The sequence below is a fragment of the Cygnus atratus genome, chromosome 1, assembly GCF_013377495.2.
Source record: "Cygnus atratus isolate AKBS03 ecotype Queensland, Australia chromosome 1, CAtr_DNAZoo_HiC_assembly, whole genome shotgun sequence".
Lineage (NCBI taxonomy): Eukaryota > Metazoa > Chordata > Aves > Anseriformes > Anatidae > Cygnus > Cygnus atratus.
In genome coordinates this window covers 92,743,538-92,768,897 of record NC_066362.1, presented here as the reverse complement: position 1 = coordinate 92,768,897, position 25,360 = coordinate 92,743,538, and the positions used below count along the sequence as shown (strand labels likewise).

The following is a 25,360-nucleotide window of genomic DNA, read 5'->3' as shown; positions in this document are numbered from 1 at the left end:
TTTTGTCCTTAGGCAAGAACAGCTCAAACATCAGCTCAATCTTTCCTGCCACCTGAATCACTGCATTCATTTAAAGACTTACAAACTATCTTCTAGTACAACAGATCCTCTAAAGAACTGAATGTTTTATGGCAAGAGGGTGTTCATTAGTCTGCAAAAGCAGACATCGTCATTTCTTAGATTAATTTTCTTCATTATCTATCACACAGTTGAAGAGAACATGGCACAAGTGATAAAAGTTGGTCAGGTGTTTTATTCAGCGCAGCTAACAGTTTGGCAAGTTAACGCTTTCCACCAACACGGGGAGCAGAAACTTTGACTGGCTTCACAATCTTCTGCTTAGGCGCTGCCTTTGTTGGAGCCTGTAGAGAAATAGCACAACATGAGTGAGATGCAGTTTATCTGCATTCTTGAAAGGGTCCCTGTGTTACACTTAAGATTCTTCACAGAAATTAGGCAATTTAACTATCGGGTTAGAATTAGAGTTAACAGATTGTTACCAACCACTGTAAGCCTACAGTATGTAGGATGCCAACATTTGGTATTACAACAAAAGTAGTAATGAAGCATATGGTAGCACTCATCAATATTTTGCTGCCAAGCTTCTAGTGCCACATCTAGGCAAGTTTTTAAGCTATTGGGCATCTCTGACATCTAATCAGAAAGTGGTTTTACTGTAACATTTACTCTTGCTGTAAAAAGCATTTTGTTCTATTCAGCTGTTCACACAGCTGTAACTCTTGTAGAGAAGTTTGATCCATGTGCTTCCAGATCCAAATAGGTGAGCAAATGCTTCTTCCAAACACAAATGAGAATTTCCAGTGAAGTGCAGGAAGAGTGCTGCGTTACAACATGGTATATTCCGAATAAATACTTCATGATTTCTGTCCACCTACTGCATCTTACCTTCGCAGCAGAAACAGCTGTTTTCTTGGTGGCCTGCTTAGCCTTCTTGGCTTCTTTTGCAGCCCTGTTAATTCACAGAAAGAGTGGCAGTTAGTCATGCCTGCCATTCCCTGCTTCCTTGTTTCAACTATGCTAAGAGCTCCCCAAGATCAAGAAAGGAATGCATTATTTCAGGTTTATCCTCTATATTCAGTACCTCTCGGAAGACTACCACACAGACAACAGAACTGTGTGTGACAAAAGCAGTATTTTCACAGAGGGAGAGGGTAAGAAGAGACCCCTCTCTGCCGATACGAATTTTTGCTGAGATTACACAGTATTACCTCCAAATGTACTGTTCCCCCTCACCCTCCTAATGCTTACAATACACAGAGCTCAGCTGGAGTTCAAGATCTTGTAGGCCTCTTGTAGTTGCATTAATAATCTTCAAAATGCCTGGGATAGCTCCAGTCATCCCTGCTTTCTCACCTAATAGCTTGTTCCCTCTGTGCCTTTCGTACTTCAGGCTTCTGATTTCTTTTAGCCATAATCTCAGCTAAAGATGCACCAGTAATAGCCCTCTGAAACTTAACAGCACGGCGGGTACGCTTCTTTTGTATCTCTTCCTAAAGTGACAGAATATGAAGACAGACAATTAGCATCACAAGACATGAAGTAAAAGGCTACAGACAATTACAGAAACAAGTTGCTGTTAAGCACGGAGCTATTACAGAATTGCGTATGTCCAAAATGAATAAAATTATTCTGTACACAATTTCTTGATTTCCCAAGCAGACTGATAACCCATTGAGTATCATCTTTCTTCCTCTAAATGAACCGCTAGGTGTTAAGAGTCAATGCAAGCCTTTCTATCTGCTCTTCTGTTGTGCCAATTTCAGCATGAGCACTCAAAATACCTCATACTAACATGCCATATTTCTTCCATGCAATGACAGCTGCACAGCAAAGACATCCTACTAGTTATAACGCAGTTTTCAAAGAAGGTTTACATGAACAGTTCCTCCACCCATCATCTCCCAAATCATCTGTCTGGGAATATGATTTACCAGATTATCAGCTCTCTACACTATCACCACTCTGAAAGTTTGCAAGTCCAAATAATTAAACAGTCCACTGATAAAACAGCATTGCCCATTTTATGTAAAGTTTTTTTTTAAAAATTAAACATACACCATCCATACAATTATTACACAAATACTCCTGTTTTCAAAAAGCCCTTGAAGATGTGATAAAATACACATCTAGTGCTATTCCTGAAGTATTTACCTTCCAAGTATAAAACAGTATATAAATCTGTGTAAATACACCCACACTTTCACCATTATTGACCACTTTATTCTGGCCACATGGGTCATGCTTCTGCTACCACCAGCATACTGAAGTTACCTCTATTCTAACAGACCTGTGACCACATTTTTTGGTGGAAAGCTTTAGAGGAGCGTTTGATGGTATATACTTACTGACTGCCCTTTCTTGTGCTTACGCCTGTACAGAACAGTCCAATTGATTTGACGGGGGTTTCTCTTGGAAAGAAATGCAGACTCGCATTTTGCATTCAAGAACTGGAAAACCTAGAGGGGGGAAAAAAGAATAATTTGTGTAAGCTTTCTATTTAAGAGAGACTGTCATTTACATTGGAGTACCAAGTAATTATTTGATTCGGTGTATTTTAGCACTGATACTTTTGTATTGCTTTATACAGCTAACAATTCTAAATCTTAAAACACAATTTAAGAACTTGAATGTGTGAGATTTTATTCCATTGATTAAGCTATCTTATCCCATTGAAAGGATTTTTTTCAGGCCTTACTTAGCTTTCTCATAATAATGCCTAACATTCTGATATTTATTCTCATAACACAATAAACAGCTCAATTTTTCTGAGTAAAACTCACCCTAGTACTTGCGTGCAGTGCATTCTAGGTACATGACACAGCCGTACCCACTGTGACACTTTCCAAGTGCCTGCTCTCAACTAACTACGTGCTTCCTGAACGCGTTAAGGGAAGCAGAGGCTGATGTAAGCAACGCTCAGAGACCAACACTCAATTCCTTTGTGCATAGTTACCCTAGCCTTCTTACCTAGTGTAAATTATAAACAAAATTAGTGGATTAATTTCTTATCTGTTTGATTTTAAGTCTATATAAGGTCTAAGGAGATCACCTGAAAGTTCAACGAGCCCTATCATTTAGCTGTCATTTCCCAGGAGATTCCATACAAGACTACAGCACGAGGATGCTAACCCTTAGGATGTTAATAAGGAGCACCTTTTTAAGGCCAGGCCCACTACTGTAAGGGGTGCCCGCCCCCCACCGCCGCAGCGCTCACCTTGCCGTCGGTGCGGGCGTAGCGGCGGCCGTGCCCGGGGTATATCTTGTACCCGCTGAAGCTGCACAGCTCCACCCTGCAGGGGACACAAGAAGGGTTAGCGGGCTGCGAGGGCCGGCGGGGGGTGGTGGCCCCGCCATCGGATGGCGGCGGATGGGGGCCGCGGCCTGAGGCCGGCGGCGGCGCTTACTTCATGATGGCGGCAGCGGGCGGCGGCCGGGCGGAAGAGGACGCGGGGCCGGGCGGAACGGGCGGGGCGGCCGCGGGGCGGGGCGGGACGGCGCCTGCCGCGCAGGGCTCGGCGGGAGCTGCAGGAGGCTCGCGTCCCCCTCGGCCGTTGGCCCGGCGAGGGCTGAGGCAGTGCTGACCGAGACAGCGCCGCGGCCCCTCGGCGCGGAGCATGGCGGCCACCGGAGCGGCACCGAGGCCCCAGCCCGCCTCGGCGGCCGGAGGGGGTGAGGCGGGCACGGGGGGAAAGGGGCCTGGGGGTGGCTGCTGGTGGCACGGCTCGGAGGGGCCGGCGTGAGAGGCACGGGGTGCGGTGAATGTTGTCAGCGGCGCTGCTCGGCAAAGCGCCTCGTCTGGAGGCCGAGTGGTGCCCGTGGTGGCTGGCTGCGTCCTGCTGGCTGCACACGTCCTGCGCGCAGCTGGGCCTTGAGAGGCTGCGGGGGGCGAGGTTTTTAAAATACAGCGACCCTGCGAGCCCAGAGCACGCCCGTTAGGCTGAGGATGCTCTGCTGGAAAGTGCTTTTGAAAGAGGTAGCATCGTTTACTGAACAGCCAGTGCGAGATGAGCAAGCACTACAAGGGTGTATGCATCTAAAATGCGTAGCAGGGAGTAAATGTATGAAAATGACAATTAACAGGTGTCGCCACAGATACCCAGTAATTCAAGTTCCCTATAGATAACAAGTGTTGTCCTTTTAACTCTATATTGTAACAGTCCTGGCGCACAACATTTTTATTATATTCTATAAATTAAACGCTATGCTGGCGTATTTACAATTTGCTCCTGCCCAAATGTCACCTGTTCTCTAGTATGGCTGTACGAATGGGTTCTTGGTTCTGACAGTTCTTGGTTCTGACTTTTGGCTAGGTACCTTACTGGGATATGAAACGTTTAGCTGATCAACACGCACACAAGCGCCAGAAACCTTTGGCGAGATGGACTGAATGGTTTGGCCATTCAAGTCCTGGAGCAGAATCTTTGGCCTCATATTAGACATGTTTACTACCTGATAAGACAGTTAAATGCTTAAGATTAGGTTTTGCAGTAGCCAAACTGCTAAAAGGAAGCATGTCTTGAAATATTTAATGGAGAGTTTTAAAAGAGGAGTTGAATCTTAAGTTATTTCTTCCATGAGGTTTAAGCACCCAACTTTTGACAACAGAGAGGTGTCAGTTTTGGTTTCACAGTTTGAGACCTCCTCTTTGAGTTTCTACCTAGGCTGCACTCCCAACAAATGGTGTAGACTAATATTTTTGCTTTGAAATAGAACAAAAAGGGAAAAAGAGGAAACTGCAGACTTTAATTCAGTGGTGTAGCTTTTAGAGGACTTGTTTGTGATACGGCTGTTGCTTTTCTTTAAGCTGAGGACTGTCAAGAGGAAACTTCACATAGATGGGTTAGGTGCCCTCATCTTCAGATACTGTAGCGGGGTGTTTGATGGATCTGTCCAGAAAGAAGAAGTTTGTAGTTCTGTATCCTCATAGGGTTTCCCATGCTCTGAGTGACTAGATGGTGGAGGCTGCTTACCACTGTGTCAGACTCCCTCCCTTTTTTGCTTTCATTTATTTATTATTTTTCTTAGTGACAGTTGCTGCTGCTGCTATGTGTGGAGTGTGATCCTGCACGTGTATTTGGCATGTTCTGGGTGTGTCTGTAAGCAGGAATTTAGGTAGAGAGCTCCTGCACTTAAGAAGTTATCAAGCTGCTCAAAACCTGAAAGCTTTGAGGAAATCCAAGTGTAGGTGTCTTTGAAATTTTGGGTTTTGAGGATCACACCTTTAAATATAGCTGCCTAAATTTCACTCTGCATCCCACTTCAGAGAGTCTGAAGCTACTGACTTGCCAAAATTGCACCGGAGATCTTTACTGGAACAAGGAGTGGAATCCTCATCTTCCAATAACTGGATCAGTTTTTCCAACGTATTTAGCCTAAAGCATTTGCTTCAGTTCTCAGTAGAAAAGTTCATTTGTATGCATGAATTGGCTGCATGTGTTATAAAAACAGATCAGTTTGTCTTGGTTTGCACTTCCAGTACACGTTCTCATATACCAAGTGTTGAGTTTCATTGTTTTCTCTTTTTGTTTGATTTTTTTTTTCATTCTTTTTCCTCTAAGGTTTGGTAGTTAACTGGTCAGGTCAAGGATTGCAAAAGCTGGGTCCAGCCTTACCCTGTGATGCTGATACTCACACTCTGATTCTGGACAAGAACCAGATAATTAAATTGGAACACTTGGAGAAATGCAGGAATCTGATGCAGGTCAGTGTTACTTGAATTGAATTCGCTACAAAATAATGTTACTGAGATGCTAACTAAAATATTTCTGCTTTAAGGCCACCTTATATAATTGAAGTAAGTCATCCGTTACTGTCTTCATGGAAAAATAAACAACAGCGAACTGAAATAGAAAGCTTTGTTTTCAGTGTAGCTCTGCAGGTGGTAGTAGGGAAGCTGTTTTGCTGGTTACTTAGGTAGCTAAAATTAAGCTAAATAAATCCTAGTGGGAGGGTGTTAACGTTTAGAAAGGTCACTGTGAACTCTGATTTTTTGATACTTTTTAGCTTTGGAATGCTTGATCTTTGTAACAACAACGACAAAAAAAGCTTTGTAGTTTTTAAAAAAAAAAAAAAAGATGCATGCATGGCAGACATACAGACAGGACTCTCCCTCTTTGGGTTTCAGAACTTTTCACAGAGGAAGAGTATTGGTAGCATTTACAGGAAGAAACAAGCCAGGTGGGTTAGGTTAACAATCAATTAGCAAATACACAAATGTTAAGTGGTAGAGATTTGTTGTCTTGTTAATGTATTGGGTCATGTAAGCCCTGATGTTGCAAGTGTTTATCCCTAACTTTAATATCCTCAATTTTGAAACATTCCTTTTAGGTTCCTGGGGGTATTAGTGGTAGCAGTGGTAAGCATGCTCATGACGCTTGCAAAAATCGGTGTGTTAATCCCCCTGAGACAAGGCTGTACAAGTCCATGTTAATCAGCACTGAAAGTGCCTCCAGATAGGCTTGAAGTCACCTCAGCAGCTTCTACAGCCAAGCTAAACTGACACTGGAGATGTGGGTGTTATTGCTGCAGTAAACCCTCACCAGTCTGCCAACTTCATGGCTGTGTTATTAGTGGGTATTTTTAATCTGGTTTTATCCTTTTAAAAGTTTGTGATTTACAGTCCTGTTAGCACGGGACTTTTTTTGAGACCAGTGAAATATATTTTGCCCTTTGCCATGGTGACAGTATGATTTTATACCAGGAACGTTACAACAATTTGTACAATGATTTGGCAATTCTGATTTTAAAAGCTTATTTTCATATGAGACATTTCCTTATTTATTCTCTTCTTTTTATTAGCTGTTGTTAGGAGGAAGATTTCATCTAAGTTTGCAGGGTTGTGAAGATTGCTTTCTTTGATCAGTAATTTACTACCTGTCTCTTGTAGTTTCTTGTCTGTATTATTTGCTTGAAATTTGAATATATACATTAGAGTAGTTCCCATTGGATTGGATTTTTAAGCACTAATAATAAAAGCCTATTCTGTCTGTGCACTTTAATAGTTAAAATTGTTTCTTTTATTTGTGTTGATCTGCAGCTGTCTGTAGCCAACAATCGTTTGGTACGAATGATGGGTGTAGCAAAACTGACAAAGCTCCGTGTGCTAAACTTGCCTCATAATAGCATTGGGTACGTGGAAGGGCTGAAGGATTTGGTGCACCTGGAATGGCTAAACTTGTCAGGAAATAACCTTAAGGTAAAGTATTTAGCCTTTATACATTTTCCAGAATGTAATGTAGTAGAAATTTGGAAAATGTTGAAAAGGCAATCCTTAGAACACTTCATTTCACTGCAAAGAAATGTTCGTTTCTGCTTCTGGTTTTAATGCGAACAAATGTTGAAGCTTTGTGTCCCCTGGTGTATGGAATGGAAGTAGACAACTTTTGGACAAGAATTGGCGAGTAGATAAAAATAAATAAATGGTTTGAAATTAAAATTTAATGAGAATTGGGAGGTAGCCCACAAAATAGGAAAAAAATTATCATCTTTAAAATTCAACTGGTAAAAAAAAAAATTTTGGCTTAGTTATTTAGTGTTGTTAGCTTCCAAAATAATTTCTACTTTTTGACATATGTTTCTATTTCATGACTAAAAAAGTTATTGTAATTGACTCCTTTATTTTTGTAGGCCATTGAACAAATCAATTCCTGTGTATCTCTTCAGCATCTTGATTTGTCAGACAACAACATATCTCAATTGGGAGATCTCTCCAAGCTCCTGTCTCTGAAGGTAGATGTTGTTTTATCTCTGTTGTTCTTAAATTCTTTGCATAAAGAAATCTGCTTTGAAAACTTTTGCCTTTTGAAAGCATTCCTTATTCAAACATGCTAGCTCTTAAAGCAATTTAATTTAATCACTGTAACTTCTAGAGGGAAGAATGAAAGTTCTTGTTGTTTTCAGGTTGCAGAAACTGAGGTAGTGCTTCTGTAATTACTCTAATGATTTTGATCAAGATAATATGCTAAGATCTTTTTTATAGCACTCAGTTCTCTTGTCCTGTGATGTGGATCAAGACAAAACATAGTGTTAATTCTTTCATCATGAACACTGCATAGAAGAAAATATTTTCAGCTACACTTCTTGTATCCGTGGCTCTACACTTAATTTCTGCGTTTCATGAGAAAATTTTGCTCTAAAATGTAAAAACAAAATTTCCCTCAATGGGATAAGCAAAAATGATTTTGAAGATGCCAGACAGCTTTTATTATGATTCTTTTGTTCAGTGTGTATTCTGAACATATTATCTGGAGGAAAAAAAATGTGTTTTTTTTTTTTTTGATCAAGCATGCGTTTTAATACCATATTTTTACTTTATAGACCTTGTTGCTGCATGGAAATATTATAACTTCACTTCGTACTGCCCCTGTTTGCCTACCTCAGAATCTGACTGTTTTTTCTTTGGCGGAAAATGAAATCAGAGATTTAAATGAGGTAAAATGTAGAAGATATCACCTTTTATTCAGGCAGAGTGATAGGAAATAGCTGGGTAATTCTTTTGAGGATATAAGTGAAATGGACTCTCAGCGTAGGTAATTTTGAAGAAGATAGGAACCTTTAATACTTCGTGTAATAACTACGCTTGCTCTAGCTGCACAAGTTGGGTAACACTTTATTAAATTTGTCTTTAAAAGAAATTTTGCCTTTTTTATTTTATGTTTTTATATCGCTCAGGGATGTCAGAAGTATACTTTGAGGAGAAAAATCTCAAAGAACTTTCCATGATTGTCTGAAGGTTGAAAACTGAACTGATAAAGTGCTGCAGATGGCTTCTGCAGCTGCTCATCTGCTCTGCTTAGATTATAGTCTTTTTATCTCTTATTCAAACACCATGTAAGAGAAATGAATATCCGGACTATGATTTTTGTCTTTATTGGGTTATTTTTGTTGTTTTTTTTTTTTTTGTGTGTGTGTGGTGTTTTTGTTTCCTTATATAAGGAAAAAAAAACATGTCAGACTTCCACATGGGAAGAAAAATCTTATTTGGTAATGCATTGCTCTCTCCTTCAAAATAGGACAGTGTTTCTCAGCTTTTCAGCTTGCTGTTGTTTTGTTGACATCTCTATACCTGCTGCAGTAAGCTGGAATACTATACCTTTTTTTATATGTAAAGCCCAATTCCCAGATTTTAAGAGAAGCTTATGCTTCCGAAGGGCTATACTACTTACAGGAAACTTAATAGGAAAATGGCAGGAGTTGATAGAAGGTCCTTTAAAAGATGTTCACGTTTCACAAGCAAATGTGATTTTCAGTGTAATTGTAATTACGTTGTTTTGAGCAAGATGTATGGCTGTAACTAGGCAAATATGGTACATCCTCTAATCAGTTGATTCTCTCTAGTTGACAAATATCTTGTTTTCTCCAGGTTTCTTTCCTGGCTTCTCTTTCTCAACTGGAACAGTTGTCAATAATGAACAATCCTTGTGTGATGGCCACACCTTCTATCCCTGGCTTTGACTACAGGCCATATATCGTCAGCTGGTGTCTGAACCTTAAAGTTCTTGATGGATATGTAATTTCTCAGAAGGAAAGGTAACATCATGTTAATAAATCTCTAACATTATCAAATTAAGTTTTTTGTAAGCTGAAGTTCCATTTTTTTTACATAATAAAAAATGGGAAGGTGCTAATGATCTGAAATTGTCTAGCTAACGGCCATATGAGACACCAGCCAATTAACACTGGTTTTGCTAATTTTTTTGTCTCTTACACTAGCATTACTACATAAAATCACACCTTCAATTAAATAGAATTATAAAGTTAAGGTTTGGTTTTGTTACTTAACTCACATCAGTACTTTTACAAAGCAAAACTGTGGTAGCAATTCATCGACGGTCTGTTATTCCTCTCAGGTTTACAGTCTTTGACTTTGTAGAATGAGACAATTGGCAAATATTGAAGCCATTATCTTGGGAGAAGCTCAGACGTGCCCTTTTATAAAGGGTCTGATTTGTATATATTTTTTTGTCAATTAGTTAAATATCATTTTGCTCACTTTTTTTTTTTTTTAACTGTATCACTGCGGTCATTATATCACTGTGGTGTCTGTATGACAGTGGAGATGTTTTCTTGAAGTTCTTGACATCAGAATAGTCCAGCCATATAAATATTCCCTGAAAATATCCTCATCATCAAGTGTAACATGTTCCAGTTCAATACGTTAAGACAGTCCAAGATACTACTGTTTTATTCCCGAGTTAGTAAAATAAAAAGCTGCCTTTCTGGTCAGAGGGAAACGGTTCCTGTTTGTTTCACTGTGTATTATGTATATTATGAGGTTCCTGAAGAGCTGCCTGTAACAATTCTAGATTTTTTTCATTATTGATGGGGTTTTCTGTATTACTGTATATGGATATATTATATTGAGTGCTCAGAGTGAAGACCATCATCAGTTTAACTGAGAAACAGATGGCAGTTGTTGGAGACCCTCAGCAAGATTTGCTCTCTGACTATTCTGTGCATTTGTGGGATCTTTCCTCTTTCTGTTAAAGTTGCTGATAAATTCATTCACACAACTGTGTTTTCAGCACTTAAAGAGTACACAGATAAAATAGAATGCACAGTGCTTGTCAGAGACATTTTCACTTCATCACTGTTTATGTGAGGAATACTTCACTCGTTATTCTGGTAATGAAAATCCCAGTTCCTCTGGGCACTGCTCGAGTTCCAAGTCTTGGTTAGGTTTGTGGATTAGCTTGTAGAAGAACAGTACTCCAAGACAAGTCAGGGGTTCTGTGCTGTGCATTAATGGTAACCATCTTCCCCCCTTCCTAACAGTTTAAAAGCAGAATGGCTCTACAGTCAAGGTAAAGGAAGATCATACCGACCTGGGCAGCATGTTCAGTTAGTCCAGTACTTGGCTACTGTTTGCCCTCTTATATCTACATATGGTCTCCAGACTGAAGAGGATGCCAAACTGGAAAAAATACTGAGTAAGCAAAGGTGAGGACTTCTTGTTTTTCTGTTGTTAGCGAATGCAATTAAGAACAAAATTGTATGTTTCATTATGTGTCAGATACAATAGCATTTCCTTTTAAGTGTTTCAAAGCAGCAGTGAGGGCAGGAGATAGAAGAGTGGTGGAGGTACAGGATGAGGAGCAAGACAGCAGCAGGAATGTTTTCCTGTTTGCTGGGCACCCTAGAGACAGTCTGTGCTCCATAGGACATTGAAAGTGGTTTGTGTTAGGACTGTGATTAAAATAGGCTACCTCCTCATATCTTTGTTACAGAGAAAGTGAGGCAATCTTCAAAAAGGAGTAGACATAACTCTTGTTCTAATTGTAAATAAAGACTATTGTAGTACATGAGTGAACTAGCCTCTTTTTTTGTTGTTAGTGTATTTTAAGGTTGTCCTTTGAGGGGTACTATTCCTAATGATGCTCTTGACAGCCTCTGTATCTGGCACTTTGGGTCTGTCATCAGAGGCCACTATAGGTCCTGCTGGTTCTGCAAGCAGGAGTTATTTTGCTAGGGACTGTGTAAGTAGGTGTGGAGAGTTACAGTCATGCACTTTGCTCCTGTGAGAAGGTGAATTAATTGGGATTAAAACCCAGAATACTTAAGAATACAGGCATACCTATTTGCCAGGACTACTACTGACAATTTTTTTTTTTTTTGGCCAAAAGATTAGAGTGGAAGAGTCAGGGGAGCGAGCTAAATAAGTCATATAGTATGGGTAGAAAGCTGTATAAGGAGGACTGCAGTGTTTCATCCAAAAGGGCTGGAAACTTGGGAGCATCTGGAAGGAATTGCTTTGTCAGTATAGATTGGTCTGCAGTTTCCTCCTGAAGATATGTAGGGGCCATTTCAGAGGAGAAAGGTATACACGCGTTATTTTTAACGCTGGTTGACTTTTTGATTTCTACCTCATGGTCTTTGAATTTAGCTGCACTGAAATAACGTTTGTGTTTTCTCAGATTGTAAAGGATGATTATATGTTGGTGGCAACACTGTTATTTGATTTTTGTGTTAGGGTACAGGGATACCTTGATACAGGGATTTCTTGACTTAGTCATTTGCAAACATAAAAAAGACCCCCTCCACTCCTCAAATTCTTTGCACGTACAAACATGGCATGTCCTGCAGCAGACACTTAAAGTATCTGCATACCTTGCTTGTGTGTAGAGATACTTGGTGGTTTTTTTCAGTCGGTAGTCAGAATTGCATGCTGTTTTTTGTTTGTTTGTTATAAGTAACAAAGAGGCAGAAGGAAGGGGAACAGAAGCAGCCTGTGCAAACCCTGGCTTTGTGAGTAGTCCTGTTGATGTCTAGTAGGTGTAGGAATCCATATAACTACCCTCTTGTTTTAGAATGGTTTGATTGCTTATTTCCTTTCAAGTAGTTGATAGCTTTTTACATGCCTTCTGTATCAAAAAAAGTTAAAAAGAAACATAAAATCTGTTGGAACTCTGTTTAGGCTCCACCAGAGGCAGCTGATGAATCAAAACCAAAATGAAGGACCACCTACATCTCCCACTCCCAACAAAACACTACCAGTTACTTATGAACAGAGCAGTCCAGCACAGCCACCACAGATAGTTCTTGAAAGTGGTAAGATGTAAATCTGCACCTCTGATCTAACCGGTAGAAATAAATGGTTTTTTGACCACAGATAGCTTTCTGGAGAGAATTTTGGAGCGAGGCCCTGCTACTAGTTTATTCTATTATTTTTTTGAGATTTTCAACTGAAGCTATATGTTCTCTAAAAATACATTCTGTGGTTATTCATGTCTTGAAATGCTAGTAAGATGGCTAGGTGAAAAACACAATCCAGTAAATGAAAATGTTATTACTTCGGCTGTTCCATCTGATCAAAGTGTAACTGCTCCATGGGAAGGCAGTTTGTGCAGCTCACTATACTCAGTATCTGTGAGGTTCATGGATGTTGCTGAGATGAATAGTTACTATCATTATTGTTATGTAAAAGTAATGCTTGTCATGGTTAGCATTTTGGATTTTACACACTCAGTTTCTAACTATCTAAAATAAAATATAGATCCCTATAAATTAAACTGTTATTGAAGTACTATGACTTTTGAATATGTCTTTCTACCTATCTAGAACGTGTCATCCAGAAGAATTCTTGGGTTGGACCAAGTGCGAATGATGATCATTCCTATGCAGTCAAGAACACTTTTCTTCTTGAAAGAGATTGTCACAAGGAGCTATACCTCGAAGATATACAGACTGATGAAGACAAACTCAACAGCAGCCTGTTGTCGTCAGAGTCTACTTTCATGCCAGTTGCTTCAGGATTGTCTCCGGTGTCTCCTACTTCAGACCTGAAGTTACATGGGATCAGTTTGGGCCTAGAAGATGATGATAGTACAGTTATTGAATTTGTGAAAGGTGTTAATAGAGAAGAAACAGCTAACAAGGACAAAAAACCTTCATGGGTTACAAGAGAGCACTCTAACGAAGTGGCGGGAAGCGTGGAAACTCAAGAGAGTATCATAGAGAATGTGCAGGTACCGTCTCCTGATCCAGTAACAGCTAACCACGCTGACGCTAGCAACTCTTTGGCATCCTCTGAAGACCAAGTTCTGCACGGTCAGCCCAGCACCTCAGTAGGTGCTGAATCAGGAGTTACAACTCTCTGTCCTGACCAGACGGCAGGAGAAAAATCAGGTTCTTTACCTGCTGTTGATGAAGGTGCAGCTGAACTGCAAAGAATGACTAAAGCAGCTACGAAGCTTCAAGCCTGCTGGAGGGGATTTTACACAAGGAACTTTAATCCCCGAGCCAAGGAAGTGCGATATGAAATTCGCCTAAGCAGAATGCAAGAGCACATCATTTGCTTAACAAATGAAATACAAACGTAAGTTGAGATCATGCTGTCGGTATTCATATCTGAATGAATATAAACGTTGCCCCAGGATATTTCAGAAGAGGTATAAATGGGTCTTGATCTAACTATTCATAGTAGAACCTAGCAGTAGTAATATAAAACAATGGCAACAGTTAAGGAACATTTCCTGTAAGATGTACATGGTTATGCACATAGCTTTTCATCCTCTCAAAGTGCACTCTATGAATGGGTTGGGTTAGAATCAACTTTTTCAACTCCTTTATTGCCCAGACTTGCATGTTTTGCTGCACAATCAAAATAGCAACTGTAAAGAATGGTTTTTTTTTTTTTTGACTTGTCTTCTGGCAATTACAAAGCTTCTTTAAGTGTCCATATACAGTCATTTCTCTGTCAATGGTTGGAAGAAGGATTCTCCCTCTGTCTTGCGTGATATGATTATAAATGTGATTGAGTTTTTTGATCATATGGATCCATGTTTCAAGGAGATCATTGCCAAAGTTTTTAAATTTGTGAGATATAAATTGTATATAAATAATGCTCTTGAAGTATTAGTGAGTCAATAAATATGCTACAGCAAAAAGAAAGTAAAATCTTAATGTAACTTTGAAAAAGAAATGTATGCTGGAAATTCAGCAACTGGATATTGATGACAAGCCAGACTGCAATAATGTCTTTAAAGTTGGGCTATGTATCTTTCAACAGTTCTGTCTTATAACCAGGCATTTCTGTGCATTCTTGTTGATCTTGTTTACTGAATGTTATTTATCCAAATAACTTTGGATGTATGTTCTTGCAGGCTTAGAAAAGAAAGAGAGGAAGATAAGATTCAAAGGCTTGTACAGGAAGAAGCTGTCAGATTTCTTTGGAACCAGGTAAATGGCTTTAGTCCACTTATTTTTCTGCTTACATAAGGATTGAGAAGGTATTATTTCATACTGGAGATCCCGAAGAGACAGAGAATATGGTTCATTCTTCCAGTTATGGCTTATGAGAATCTAATTGACATGTTCTTGGCTATACTAGTGTTCTGGGGATAAGTAATATTCAGAAGTTTTAACACAACAAAATAAATTGGCTTTGCAACTAAACGCTAAAATACAACTTGGTATGAAAAGAAGGAGAAAATGGAAGGAAAACTAAGCATTGTAGACTTGAAGAATGATGTGACTGCTAGATGCTCAGGGCAAATAAAACAGTGTCAAGCTGTGTCACTTCTGAGCAACTAATTTCTAAAGTAGTTGAATTATTAATACATGTCTTAATAAGCTAATCTTTAAAAACTGATTGACTGTTTTCTTAAGAATGGGTTATTTCTTAAAGGTTCCCTCTTCTTCTCTTTTTAAGACCAGATTCCTTTTTCTTCAGGAAACTAAATTCTTCTTTACTTGAAACAGAAGGCTTGTGTGCTCTGTTGTGTTGGGCATCTGGTTTAAAAGCTATTAACAGTGGGAAGAATATATTGTCCCAAAAATATAGTGACATGTTTGTCAGTTCACTTGACCTTAAATTTTATACAAGTATTTTGTTGCAGATTGCAAAAAGTACTCTAGAGACCAAAGTACTTTTTAAATTGCATTTTATAACAAAATTCTCTTTATACTTTACAGGTTAAATCCCTTCAACAATGGCAGCTTACTGTTACACAAAATGTAGGTGCCACTTGGCAACCTGGGATCCCTTCAGCCAGTAATTCCTGTCCATCTGAACCATCTGTTCGAGCATCTACTCTTGAGCAAGAAACCCCACCAGATGTTAGTTCTGCTTGGTTAGTTCCAGCTAGTGATGTTCTTCAGGAAAAGTCTTGGTTACAGTTCCCGGATTCTGGTTTTCATTCTTCTGTGGCTGATCAGACTCATGCTGACTTGTGTAGCTCTGAAAAGGGTTTGACAGAAGGAACTGAGGGTTCTCTTTTGGTGGAAACTGTCAAACGATGTGGCAATAATAATTCAGAATATTCTTCAGATGTAGAGGAGGGCCATGGGGAATGTGGACAAAGTAGAGAGAGCTCTAATAACGAGCATGACAACAGACTTCTACAACAGTATTTGAAATCCGTTCAGCAGCTGGAAGAGTCTGATGAAGGGACAAATTGCAATGATGAAACAGAGGGTAGCTGGCCACAAATTGCTGTTTCAGCAGAGAGCCAAGATTCTTCATCTGACATGCTCTCTGTAGATCTCCCTCAAAGTACATCTTCACCGGCACGAAGTGAAGTGAGTCAGACACCAGAAAGCTGCAAGCTGAATTCAGGAATAGGTGAAGGGAAGCAAACAGACTGTGATTCTTCATTTCAGATGCTGCATGTTGGGATAGCTGTATAGTAGGATCAGTTCCACCAAGGACCAGGGATTCGATTTCAGTTTCCTTTCTTTTTCTTTTTTTCATGTATACAAAACTTATTTTTCATGTGTGCTTAGGTTTGTGTTTTTGTTTTTTTTTTTTTTTGGACTCATGTTAACAATGTTTTAATGGCATTTTACTAACGTTGCTGAGGACTGATGTGAACCGTGCTAACATGAAATCACCAAAGTTCTCAGTGACTATCATTATGCACTTTATTTTCAACCACGTAACTGATAGCCTAGTAACTTGCTTCCTTGAAATTAATTCTGAAGATTGGGGAGCAGAGGAGAGAGTTTACTGTGAATTCACTACAGTGAATGTGTTAGTAAGTCTTTTTTTATTTTTATTTTTCTAGAAAACAGGACCAAGTCCTTACTTCACAAAAAGAAAGAAACAGTATGGAAAGAAACAGTGAACACAGGCAGTGTGTGTGCATTTGTGGATTAAATTTGATGAGAAAGATGAAAGCAGTTGCGTTTGACTTTAACAAGAATAATTTAGTCAGGGTTACAAATACTCGTTCCATGAAACTGGTGTCCAAGTCAGTGACTTCTTTTTGTCTTTTACTTGAAGTTCCTGGCTTGGAATCTGATGAGTTACATGGATTCTGAAACAAGGACTTAGAGGAGTCAGACCTTAGGAAACTTCAAACACACTTTGGCCTTTGTTTTCCCTGAGGTTGAATTTCCCTGTTCTTTCTCAGGTAAGACGCAAAGTGGAACCAGTAGCAGCCTTTACTAAATAAGAGTTTCAAAAGGGCATGTATCTGGGAACATGGTTTCGAAGACTACACTGCTGGCTTACAGCAGCTGACTCGATGACATGTTTTGCCTCCACGAGGCTGCTAATGTCATTTTGGGATTCAGATCTGCATGGCTTTCTAGACGTGTATTTGATCACAGCTCCTACCTACAGGTGTAAATATTAAAAGCAAATGTCATGACTTAAAACTATTTTTTGAGTTCTCTTGGTGTTTTTGTTCTTGTTTGTTTTGCTTTGTTTTTCTGCAAGCAATAGGACTTGTATTTTGCCCAAGCCCATTTAATTTGTATTTTTTATTTTTTTAATGGAAAAGATCAGGCTTCTCAGTATACAGCAAAAGTGTGAAGGGAAATTTCGTCTGCCAAGCAATTTGTAACAGATGCTAGTAAAATAAAAATTGACATGACTTCTAGGGGTATGTTAGGTTTGCTAATACTGTGTTTTGCATTGTGCAAGAAAAATCAAGTGTTTCAACAGTTTGCTGATGTTAATTTCTCTGAGATCAATTGTGCCAATCGTACAAGTACAGATACAAACACGTTTGCATATAACAACACTTTGAATCCACAGATGAACTTTTGGTGCTACTGTGTCCTTGAAATCAACTAGTGCTGTTCTAAAGTGACTCTTCTGGCCATGTTACGATATCATAATTTGATTTTTGTAAAAGCTTTGGTTGCTTGTTTATTTTAGGTTCTGAGCTGAAGTTTACCCCTACTAAGGAGTTTGGCATGAGGCCAGTATCCACTTGAGGCCTCAAAATAGCCTTTATTTAGAACGTAAATGGTGTATTGGAGTTCTACCAGCCATCAGCCCTGTGGTGCAGTTCACCTTGGAAGAATAAAGCTTGCCTCTGCATATAGAGTAGCCATCATCGTTGTGGTTTTTTATTTTATTTCCCAGAAGTTCTAGGGCACTAACTTCTCAAGAGAGCTGTCATTGCAGTCTGGCTGACGATTGACTGCATTGCATACGTGACAGCATTTAAAAAAAAAAAAAGTGGTATATTCTTAAATTGCAGTTTTTCTAACTTGATCTAGTTAACAGCATATTAGTGGCATAACCATATTCATAACTAGATCTTAGGACATACTTGCTTGGGTATTGAAAGTGCTATAGGTGCATGAATGTATCACAGCATCTAATTAGCTGTGCGAAGTAACATATAGGCTCCTGGCCATAACCTTGTCCTTGGAAGGTTCTCAAGATGCATTTGAATCTCCTATGCTTGGAGATCTCTACATTTCATAGGATTTGGCTCCTTTTGACCATCAGTCTGTTACAAAGATGCCATACAAGCTTTTAAAGATCTCATTATAACTTTTTTTTTTTTTTGACAGAAATTATTTCTGTCTGAAAAAATTTTTGAATTGTAGGTTTTGAAGGCAGTGGCTAGGCATAAAGAACAAGCTCCCTTTTGTGGCAGGGTGCTGGATTAGCATATGCAAGAGCTGGGAAAAGCTAGACCACTGTTGGATGAAAATGTTTCACTTACTGAAGATACTGATGGGCGATAAATATTCTGCTACTTTGTGTTAGTGTCACTTTCTCTGCAGCATTAGAGGAGGAACAACTTCAATTTTGCAAGTGTTGAAGGATGCAAACTTGGTGAAACTAGTCAAGAAATTCTAGGTTTTCCATGAAATACATGTTCTGTATTATTAGGGCTTACAAATGCAAGAAGATTAATTTTAACTAATGCTTAGGTCAGCCGTTGGCTTTTTTTAACTTGTAACCTCTATATCCAAAATCAGCTTTTTGAAGAGACAGCAAAATGTGTACCAACATATAATCATTGAAGCTTTGAAATATCAGACTTGTTCTGATGTTCTGATAAGTATATTTCTTATGTATAAGATCAGTTGCCTAAATGTACATAAATCAAAGAAAGAAGTTTTGGGTCAGTATTTATGGAGTTAAAAGTAATGTTTACATGGCTAAAATATTTTCATCCTGGCCATTGCAATACATACAGGGGTATACATAATACGTAACAAGGGGTACAGTGGAAAAATAAGTAATCAAATTTGATGTGTACTTAAAAATGGCTTCTTTAAATCCATTTTGTGCTCTCAGAGAATCAGTATATGGAAATGCAGTAGTTTAATATATAGTTTACATTTACTCTTTTTTGTCTATGTAAGTTATCTTCATCTAAGTATGTAGTATTTTTCCATGGATAGCAATGTACAGTTCCCTTCGGACAAGATGGAGATTTCATAAAAAAAAAAAATCAGAAGGCCTGATATATGAAAATCCCTGTCTGAAATTTTCCTGTATTAATATTGTATGTCTTTCAGCATTTGGCTTTTGCAAGGCTTCACATTCAACAGAAGAATGTACTTTGTAGAAGGAAAGCTTGTGTTTCTGCCATGGACTGACTGACCTTCCAGTGCTGATGGAAGAGATTAGTAATGGTTACTTGTCAGGCAGTGTCTGCTGTGCTGTGAGTACAGTTTAAGTGCTTCATTAACTTGCTTTGTAAAGATCGGCTAAATGTAGCTCAGACTGACTGTTCAGAATGATAAACTGACACAACTGATTTTTGTCCTTAATGAAGTAGTTGGCACATACAAACCTTTCTCAGTTAGTCTGTGGCAGACATGACTTTTACCTGCTCTCTTGAAGGTGGGCACAAGGAGGAAGCTGGAAGTGCATTTATATTTGACTTCAGGTTGAATCTTTATTGATGGTAACATCAACTCTCTTATGATTATTTCAGGTTTCTACCAAGTATGTTTATAGCTTACAGATATTTCAATCTTCCATGTAATGAAGAATGCAATTTTTCTACTGTATGTAATGATTGATAGATACTGTTTAGATGGTAGTTTGAAAAGTAGAACATTAATGAAGAATATTAATGAAGCAGGCATGCTCACATTTTATATTTCAAATTTGTGTTTAAGGTATTTGGATTGTATTGATTTCTCTGTATGTTAAATAACTTCTCAGATGAAAAACACAAGGCGATGCTTCGTTAATGAAAGTAGGTAAACTTCCGTTTCTGCCTTCTTCCATGAAATGTGCTCTAATGGTCACAGCGCTGTTCTTCAAACCTCTCACTTAACATTTAGCTGCTGAATGAATGCAGTGACTAACATTTTATTGTGATGACTATTCCTGTGTGGTGCTATTTTGTAAACAACATAAGCATGTGTTGCAAGGATGGGATATTCAGAAGGTTCTGAAGGCTGGCTTGATTCTGCTTTTGTTTACTTAAAAGAAGCAGGGTCATACTTAACTTGAGTGCTTGTGAACTGGCTGTCTAAATCGGGATTGATCATATTTACATCTTCAGAAGTGTTCTTATACCACAAAGCAAGAAGCAATTAAGATTCCAAATCTGCTGTTGCTTCTAGAACACAAATATCTTAAAGCAAATACTTGAGAAAGTCTTTGCTAAACTAAATTGTGGAAGTCTAGCAGTTTGTTTATGTTTAAGTTCTTTAAACAACCACAGGCTCTACTGCTTGCATGCAGCAATTTAAATAATGCACTTAGCAGCCAGTCTGTCTGTATATACATTTTTTTTCCCCGAATAATGTTGTATGTTAATTGAACTTGCAAATTTGTTTTTTTATGAACTTGTAAATATTGTCTGAAGAATTCCAAGTTTAGTTTCTACTTGTAACAGGTTGTTTGAACAATAAAACAGTATTCATCAAGAAAGGTGCTTTATCTCTTGGAAAGTGCCACACCAAATTTTATTGTGTGAATTAGGAGCTCTCAATAAGAAACTTCTTTTATGGCTTCATTACATTTATAAGTAGATGGGCCAAATTCACTTGTAGCATAATTCTCCTGAACTAAGTTTTGCTGAGTCTTTCACCAGTAGTATTCTACCTCTAAACTAGAATCTGGAAAAAAAAAGAACAATTAGGCATTGATTTGTCTTTCTATTTCTCACCATTTTCTGTGAAGAACGGTGGGTAGTTAAATTGGTACAGTTAATGTTTTCTATAAGTGTTTAAATTTCTGAACTTATTGTTTCTTATATATTTTGTTTGTATCTGAGTTTTGACTTAAATAAATTATTTGTATGTTTACCGAAAATGTTAATTCGTATTTTATCCTGACTCATACATCTACTAGTCGTGTTACAATTGGAGGCCTCTTTTGGAGACTGTTTAGAAATACAAAGTAATGATGACAAGGTAAGCATTAGTATTTGTGACTGGGTACAGCTGAGGCATGTAGTGGCCCAGTGTGCTGAAAACAGTGAGCGTGAGGTAGGGTACTTTGAATTTATACCCAATTTGCTAGTAGATGTCACTGAAATTGGGATTCATTACTTGCAGTCCTTTATTTCTCTTTCACGTTAAAATTCCTACTGTCTTCGAATTAGAAGATGTGGCAGTATTCTGTGCAGAGCTTTCTAGAAAGAGAATTAAGGCTATAGGCTTATCAAGAGGGAGACAATTGCAAAGTATCTTGTTCCCTCTCATGCTAATTTTGTTTGGACAGATGCCTGCTCTTTGCTTAAATCAAATCAATGCTTAAATCAATGAGTATTTCATGGATTTGCTTAAATCAATGAAGACTGCCTAACTGTCTTTCAGGCTTCAATAGAAAAGAGTTCAGTCCAAGAGCTCAGACATAAATCCAAGTCATGTTTTCCTGCAGAACAGTCACCCGAATGGTAAAATCTGAAAATAACTTTGTTTTGCTTAACTCTCATTTCAAGCGTAGAGATTAGTAGGTGTTTATAGTATACATTTCCACTTCATTACACTGAAGAAATTAGCTGAGGGTTTTAAACAAGACTCTTCTTGTTCTTTTGTGAAGATATTTGAAAGATAGAAATGGGCATAGCTGAGGTGACTTAATTTCAATCCTTAATAGAAGAGCAGCACTATTTTCTCATGGAGTAGGGTTAAGCGTTAAAGCCATACTATGGAATCTAAATACTGTGTGTAGCACGGGCAATATCCATAATGCTTCAGGAGCTTAGGCTGAAGGTCACCCTAAAAACGCTGTTTTTTACATTCATATTGGTGGTAACATTCAAATCTTCAGCTAGAGCTGAAAAATAAAGGGATAAATATATCTAGTGGGTAGACCAAGGTATGATCAACTAGGAATAGTTTCTTTGAATTTTATCACCTGACATGCCTTACATAGGCTGGGAGCTGATTTTTTTTTTTTTTGGTGTTTGACAGTGTGGCTTTAAAAACTGTTAATTCTATATAACAGTATGTCCAGGTGGTCGGTGGGGTATTTTTCCCTTTCACTTAGGTGTTACAATTTAAAAGCTACTTTTTTTCCTCTTCTAAGGTTGCAAGCCACTGTATCCAAGCATGGCTTGCATCAGCACATCATTGTTTTCAAGCTATGGTACTGCACATATTGCTTGCTTTTTCAGACCTTTGCAAAACAACATTGACCAAGGGAAGAAATGACACAAAATTGTGTACAGGATGCCCTAATGAAACCAGTTATAGCCTTTGACTTGCACGACACTCTAATTTGTGAAAAGTGGGAAGCCTGGATCATGAAGGATGACATGTAAAATCTAAAATCTGCCATTATCTTAAAATTGTTCATTGGCTGGACTGAAAGTTTTATTGCTTTCATTACAAAAACCTAATCATTACAGAAACCTAAACAACTCTCATACAATATAGGGCAACAATCAAAAAAAAATCAAAAAAAACAATAGCAACAATCTAGCAGCCAGGGCCATTCTGGTAGCATTGTGCTGCTTGAATGCAGTTTGGCAGTCTTTCTGTTGCCTTTTCCTGTCAATATTTGGAGAATTCCAGCTGATACAACAGTTTCTTGCGTACATGCAGCATGAATTTCTGTTGTGGGAAGTGCATGGAAAATGAGCTGAAGAGGTTACTGCTGAAGTGTGAAGAGGCAGTGGAACCTGAGGAGAAACAGGAGATGATGAGAACCTCTATGACCTGAACTCTTTTCTCCCCTCTGTAGCTGCCACAGCTCCTTCAGCCTGAAGTTAAAGGCAAATATGTGTGCTGTTGTAGCCCACATTTTTTCAAGATCCACTCTACAGCTATCTTGTAGTGCTGAGCAATCCAACACAGAGTTCATTCACTTGTCCTCTCCTCATTGCTGATACGTTACTGAGTATACTGCGTATTATTGATGAGAGGAGGACAGTAGGGTCAAGGGCCCAGCATAACTTCACCATTCTGCATGTAACTGGGGAAAAAGAAATAAGGAAAGATTATTTTCCATGATTTTTCTGTACTCATCACAAAATGCTACACCCTTCTGGTTTGACAAACCAGGAGGGATGTGAAGTGAAGCGAAGCGGAGTGGCAGCTCCTGAAGCTGTAGGTTTCAGGGGCCAATGAAATCTAGATGTTGCATGTGGAGCAGACTTTGCCAGAGATGTTGATGTTCAAATAACTGAAAAGCAAACAGCCTTTACAAAGTCCCAAGAGCGTGGGGGCAGATGTTCAGTGATCAATATATGGCCTGTTAGGCACAAGGACTTACCACTTCAGAGATTACAGAATCACATTTGATTCATTGTTAGGCCTTCATCAAGGCTAATTACAATAATAACCTAAGAATTTATGGATAAAGTGGGTGTGGGGATCCCTTCCCCTCACTAAGGGATGGTGAATAGTAAAATGCGGCAGAGAACAGCACAGGAGTATTTATTTCCTCTGAAAAGAGCCCAGATGGTGGTGGTGGTGGTATCATCTTCCATTCCCTCACCCCTAACATAATTTCAGTTATATTACAGAGAGAGGCTAATGTCTAACATTTAATGCACTAATTAGACAGTTTTGCCTCAGGTCTCACTTTAAACTGAGGAGTCTGTAGTAGAATTTGAAGCACTGTGTAGCTCAGGAAAGAGGGGTGAACAGGTAATGAGACAGCTATAAAAGTGGTAGATAATATAGAGAGGAAAAAAAAATACGAATTATCTTCCAAGACACAATATGTTTTAGCATTTTGTTTCTACAGCAAGATAATTTTCCAAATTCTTGACTGGTAGTGTATAGTACTGATTCGTGGAGGAACTCTATAACTCAAAGCAAATAAGTTATAAAGTAGGTATGTGGTTTATTTCGGCGCCGGGCACATGCGGGATAGCTCCCAAAGGCATGCGCACCTTAACACGGCAACTTGCTTTGGTTATATGCAGTAAAAAGTTACATATGCATGAAGTTTCCCAGTACGCCTATATATATTTATAACCTATCCCTGCTTTGTATTAAAATTAGCTCCAAGAAGTCATTTCTATAAACTCCTCCCATCTGCACCTGCGCAGTGCCTTCTGGTGGTGGTCGTCAGGGGGTCGTGGGGATGAAGTCCGAGAACTCCTCTTCATCACCACTAGTTGACCCCCTGCCTTTGTACAGACTCAGCTGCTCCTTGGCTCTTGTCCAAACCACAAGGTCGGTCTCAGCTGGTTTTTGGGACAGGTTCCCCGTTTTTGTCAGGAAACATCTTCTGTGAGGGGCCCCGAGACTCCTCGTTTTGGTTAATTTGCACAGTAGTAAGCAAAGACACTCAGCAATATCTATTTTAAAGCGATTAAGCAAGCCACCATTCTTTCATTCCTGGCTTTAATAATTACAATTGTTTTATTTAGAAATCATTAATACGATTAAGCAAGCCCCCATTCTTCTGTCCCTGGCTTCAGTACTAATAAAAGTTGGTGCCTGTTGAGACTTTGCTTTCCATCTCTACCACATAATCACCACTGCAATGTGTGGAAAGGAAGAGAAAAGTAGCAGCCATGTCCCTTAACTCATTCCAAATAGCTGTGGCTAATGGGGCAGCATGCACGAGCAAGTAGTTAATATTTATAATAGCTAAAATATTATGTTTGTGGCAATATTTCATCTGCTTTATGTGTGTTTTCAACTTATTTGTGAAGAAGTAAGCGAGCCAACTGTTCCTCAGTAAACATATAGATGTGCCTTTAACCTGTACACATGCAAGCAGTAGCTAGTATGTGGATGTTTTGGAAAAAGGTATCCCTAAACTTACAAAGTGATTACACGTGATGGTAAATCCACTTGTCGGGGGTTTGCTACCAGCCTCAGAGTGCCATATGGCTGTGATGCTGGGGCTGGGCTCCACTCTGGCTGTGTGTGTGCCCTCAAGCACTGAAGTCCTGCTTCCACCGTGGCTCATTTTGCCCATTTCTCACCTTATCACCGAGGGCTAGCACTGCTAAAACTTATCAGTGCCAGTCCTGCCAGAGCCCTCTCCCTGAGCAGGGCTTGGGGCGAGGGGCTGCTAACGCCACCCCACACAGACGCGGGCAGCCAGTGCTCCACGCAGGCCTCGTGCGACTCCAAAATGCGACTCTTGGTGAAAAGGACACGGGCTTTCACCCTTATGTTTCCTCTGGGCCTCGCTCTTCACGGTCGCAGCGCCCGCCGCAGCGCAAGGCCCCTCAGGGGGCGGCCGCTGGCGGCGGGCGGGGCCGGGCGGCGGCGC

General features: G+C 39.3%; 2 protein-coding genes across 3 annotated transcripts; one reads left to right on the top strand and one right to left on the bottom strand.

Moving 5' to 3' along the window:
* Positions 1-233: 233 nt before the first annotated feature.
* On the bottom strand, positions 234-3,508 carry RPL24 (ribosomal protein L24). The gene is made up of 6 exons (XM_035540970.2): positions 3,426-3,508; positions 3,236-3,311; positions 2,367-2,477; positions 1,375-1,511; positions 907-970; positions 234-362 (listed from the first exon to the last, which is right to left on the bottom strand). Exons 1-6 carry the CDS (start codon positions 3,428-3,430, stop codon positions 282-284), a joined length of 474 nt encoding a protein of 157 aa, XP_035396863.1. The 5' UTR covers positions 3,431-3,508; the 3' UTR covers positions 234-281.
* On the top strand, positions 3,495-20,986 carry CEP97 (centrosomal protein 97). 2 transcript variants are annotated; one of them, XR_004777781.2, is made up of 12 exons: positions 3,514-3,690; positions 5,580-5,722; positions 7,058-7,216; positions 7,648-7,749; positions 8,338-8,451; positions 9,383-9,549; positions 10,795-10,959; positions 12,434-12,567; positions 13,078-13,834; positions 14,622-14,697; positions 15,433-19,376; positions 19,840-20,986. XR_004777781.2 is itself a non-coding variant. In XM_035540971.1 (11 exons), the coding sequence occupies exons 1-11, from the start codon at positions 3,636-3,638 to the stop codon at positions 16,144-16,146; spliced, it is 2,586 nt and encodes an 861-aa protein (XP_035396864.1). In that variant the 5' UTR covers positions 3,495-3,635; the 3' UTR covers positions 16,147-20,986. The 2 variants fall into 2 exon arrangements, 1 of the variants encoding a protein (XP_035396864.1); XM_035540971.1 differs by having other exon boundaries at positions 3,495-3,690; positions 15,433-20,986.
* Positions 20,987-25,360: the final 4,374 nt, after the last annotated feature.

What these genes read in the sequence shown, in the direction of transcription:
- RPL24 (XM_035540970.2), bottom strand. An exon ending in CAGAGGGAACAAGCTATTAG is followed by an intron (nt 971 to 1,374) that starts GTGAGAAAGCAG and finishes GTGAATTAACAG; the next exon opens with GGCTGCAAAAGAAGCCAAGA. An exon ending in CAGCTGTTTCTGCTGCGAAG is followed by an intron (nt 363 to 906) that starts GTAAGATGCAGT and finishes ATTTCTCTACAG; the next exon opens with GCTCCAACAAAGGCAGCGCC.
- CEP97 (XM_035540971.1), top strand. Translation starts at nt 3,636, where the DNA reads ATGGCGGCCACCGGAGCGGCACCGAGGCCCCAGCCCGCCTCGGCGGCC. An exon ending in TGTCAGGAAATAACCTTAAG is followed by an intron (nt 7,217 to 7,647) that starts GTAAAGTATTTA and finishes TTATTTTTGTAG; the next exon opens with GCCATTGAACAAATCAATTC. An exon ending in ACAGATAGTTCTTGAAAGTG is followed by an intron (nt 12,568 to 13,077) that starts GTAAGATGTAAA and finishes CTACCTATCTAG; the next exon opens with AACGTGTCATCCAGAAGAAT.